This window comes from Eimeria acervulina, genomic scaffold (genome assembly GCF_000499425.1).
Source record: "Eimeria acervulina Houghton genomic scaffold, Eah_scaff824, whole genome shotgun sequence".
Taxonomy (NCBI): Eukaryota; Apicomplexa; class Conoidasida; order Eucoccidiorida; family Eimeriidae; genus Eimeria; species Eimeria acervulina.
The window spans coordinates 3456-7033 of NW_013547122.1; the positions used below are offsets into that span (position 1 = coordinate 3456).

General features: G+C 54.8%; 1 protein-coding gene across 1 annotated transcript; it reads right to left on the reverse strand.

The window, feature by feature from the left end:
* Positions 1–897: 897 nt before the first annotated feature.
* EAH_00050030 (hypothetical protein) lies at positions 898–3374 on the reverse strand (the record flags this gene model as incomplete). The annotated part of the gene is made up of 5 exons (XM_013391304.1): positions 898–1051; positions 1882–2002; positions 2193–2281; positions 2782–3110; positions 3273–3374. The coding sequence occupies 5 exons, from the start codon at positions 3372–3374 to the stop codon at positions 898–900; spliced, it is 795 nt and encodes a 264-aa protein (XP_013246758.1).
* Between the last annotated feature and the right edge of the window lie 204 nt (positions 3375–3578).

Here is a 3578-nt window from a genome sequence, read left to right on the forward strand (position 1 = left end):
CATTGTGTCCCCTGCTGTAAATCTCCTGCCTGAGGTCTTACCTCATCCACTGCTTCGGCTGCTGTTCGCATTAGCAGCCACTTCCTCAGATGCATCGCAGCTGCCTTCTGATTCTGATGCTGGTCCTGCTGACCAGGCGCACAGCTTTTTGCGTGAGCAACGTGGGGAATCTTCGCTGCACGCCTTGCTTGTTGCATTCAATGCTTATGCGTCTGTTTACGCCTTTTTCCGTTTCTCTGCTGCTCTTTGCGTGCCTCTCCTTTGTCAATTTGCATTTTCAGCCACTTTTCTTCGAGGTGGTGTTGCCTTCTTCAGCAGCAGGGGTATTTGTCGAAGGACTCAGATGCGTGCCATGGTGAATCGCAACCCCTAAGCTCAGCCCCTGGGTCCTTGGCCCTAAGCCCTAACCCCCAAACCCTAAACTCTAAACCCTAAACTCCTACGCCCTAAACCCTAAACCCTAGACCGTAAAAACCATAAACCCTAAACCCTAAGACTCTAAAAGCTGAAACAGCTACTCCACGACGACACACGTTGTGCCCTCTGAAGTTACTGTTGTCCCAGCTAAGGCATTTAGGAGTTCCTCGTCTCCCCGCCGGTGGCCTATCGTTGGTGCATATCCAACACTGAACAGAAAAACGGCTGAATGAATATCTGATGGATCTTCATTTCAGTTATCCAAAGCATTTGCCTTTCGGCAAAACAACGATCTCCCTCAGACCGCCGAAAATTGTGCGGAGGCGCTAAGCGCTCCTCTCCGCTGCCTCTATCTGTCACGCGGTCACATGGACTGCAGCACATATCGTCGCCCCCAGGGCCCTTAGGGGCTGCAACTGAGCGACAATGGTTCTGCATCAGCTGACCTCACCTGTCTCTAGTTGCCCTGAGCACAGATGCTCAAGGCCCTGGGGGGCGGAAGAGGTCTTTTTCAAGTTGCAGCATTTCTTGCTGTAATTCGTGCTGCAGCAAGGCAGCTCCACGCACAAACATCCCTAAATCCCCTTGTCGAACAATATTGCCACCGTCTTCGTCAGACACTTCCTTTTCCTCCCTGAGACAACAAAACAAAAGCAAATGCGGATGCATGCCCTCCGCTCCGTAAGGTTCTGCTGCTGCAAGAGGCCTAATTAAACACAGCCCCAGAGCAGCTTATTAAATGTGGATGGTAGCAAATGAGCTGTCGCTAGGCTATATATGTATATTATATAGATATATATATTATATATATGAAAGCTTCATGCCGCACACCAGGGGCTGCAGCACGTGCCAACGCACGCCGCCTTGTGACTCATATCCAGCAGAGCGCTTGGCCCTCACTGCCCTTAGGGCGTCACCCCGACTCGGATAAGATAAGGGCTTAACGCTGATGCTTCAGTAGTTGGCGGCTGTGGGTCAAACTTTGGTGGGTAGCTGCGGCCGCAACGTAACACCGGACCATCCCTGACCAAATTGAAGCGTACAGCGGCTGCAGCTGCTGCAGCCGCCACACCTGCCATAGCTGCTGCAGCTGCTGCCGCATTCATAAGTTGAGTTGGCCTTGAGAGAGTCAGCAGCCACTGAAGGAAGTCGGCAACCCCACGGCTGCTAGGGCAGCGGCGTTCGGATTGGCTTCCAGCCTGTGTTTGCCGGTGTTGTCGCTTGTGCTGCTGGCGTGGTCCCGCCTGCAGCAGCAGCTGCAGCACTCCTCTTTTCCTTCTTACGCTTCTTCAGCTCTTGCTCCCTCTGGAGTTCTTCTGGGCGTCGCTTGACCCTTTCAAATTCATCTTCCGCCTCCGCAGCCCTCCCTTCGGCTCCTGCGCTGCCCGAAAGGGCCCCGAATCCCCCTGACGTTCCCTGAGCGCCTCCCCCTTGCTGCTGCTGCTGCTGCTGCTGCTGGTTTACAGGCGCATCCACTTTTGTCTTTGGGTTTGGGGCTCCAAGCCAGCCCCCGCCGTCTGCCGCGCTGCCTGCAGCTTGGCCTTAACCCTAGCCAAGGGCACCCGCTCTACGCGCATACCCATTCCTGTGTACATACACCAGCGGCGCAACAGCAGAGAGCAACGGCAACAATACGTGCTGCAGCAAATAAAGAAACCACGACTCTCCAATAAGAAGAGAGTGGACAAAGAAGAAACTCCCTGAAGACACAAATGAGCTGCACATACACCTGGGGCCAGCCCGGCATGCAAACAAACGCAGAAAAGAATACCCACCGAGAAGCTGGTTGTGGTTCCGGCCGCTAATAGGATCCAAATAGGCTTGTGAGTCCTTGCACAAACACTCGCAAATGTAGCACCAAAACCTGCATGCAGCGCCAACACAACAATGCTGCGGACGCTGCAGCCGCTGCTACTCCTGCTGCTGCGCTTCCTGCTGCTCTAGCTGCAGCTGCAGCAGCTGTTGTTGCGGTTGCTGCTGCTGCTGCTGCTGCTCGTTCGTTTGGAAGTGCCGATATACAAAATGCGCAGTCACTTCAATACACAACACAGCAGCAGCAGCAGCAGCATGGTCATCAACGGCAGCAGCAGCAGCAGCAGCAGCAGCAGCCAGACGGCTTGTAGCAGTAGGATGAGCGCAAGTGTGGCGATATTAACAGCAGCACAAACAAGTTCACGAGCGTGAGCCTCATCAACAGCAATGGCAGTAGCAAAAGGAGTACAACCCAGATAATAATGAACAGCAGCAGTACGAAGCCAAACAGCCTAGCACTGACACTCCCCAACCAGCAACAACAATGGCAGCAAGAGCTCCCGCAGCAACAAGAGCAGCAGCAGCAGCAGAAGGAGCAGCAGCAGAACGTACCCACCCCGCTGCATCCTGGGGGTCTGCAGGGTGACCATTTTCGTGCGGCTGACTTCTCTCTCGAAGTCATGTTTAAATGCGCGCTGCTGCAGCTGCTGCCGGTAGCCGCACGCCGGCAGCGGCGGCGATTTGGAATTCTCTCTGGGTTTTGGTAGCAAGTGTAGAAGATGTTCAACTCCCAGCAACAATGCCTTTTCCTTCGCTTTCTCCTCGCAGTAGTTCTTGTCCCACACCTGCCCCCGAAGTAGCAGCACCAGCAGCAGGTTCAGCGCAGCTGAGTGCGTCCCCTGCTGCTGCAGAAGCAGCAACTGCTTTAGCAGCGGAAACACCTGCAAATGGGGAGGTAAACTCAAGCAACAAGTATTGCTGGGAAATCAGCAGCAAATGCTGCAGCACATGCTGCAGCAAGCGATACGCGCAACAGTACATAAGGCAACGGAAGACAAAAAACAGCAGCAACGGCAGCAGCAGCAAGCATGAATGCAACCAACCACCGACACTCCCCAGAGCCGCCCCAACTGCCGACACCCGCTGCTGCTTCTCCCGCCGCTACTGCTGCTGCTGTTGCTGCTTCTGCTGCTTTCGTTGTGCATTTGGTTGGCGCCTCAACCTGCGTCCTAAGTTGTCCGTTGCCCCCTGGGGACCCAAGCGGTCATGCTCAGGTTTCTGACAGGGGTGCTGCTGCGCCACTGATGCTGCTTGACCTGCGGCAGCACTGTGGGAGCCCTATCCCCCCGTGATGAGAGCCATACGCTGCGGCGCTGCATCAATGCCATCCGTGGCATTCATTGGCTAAA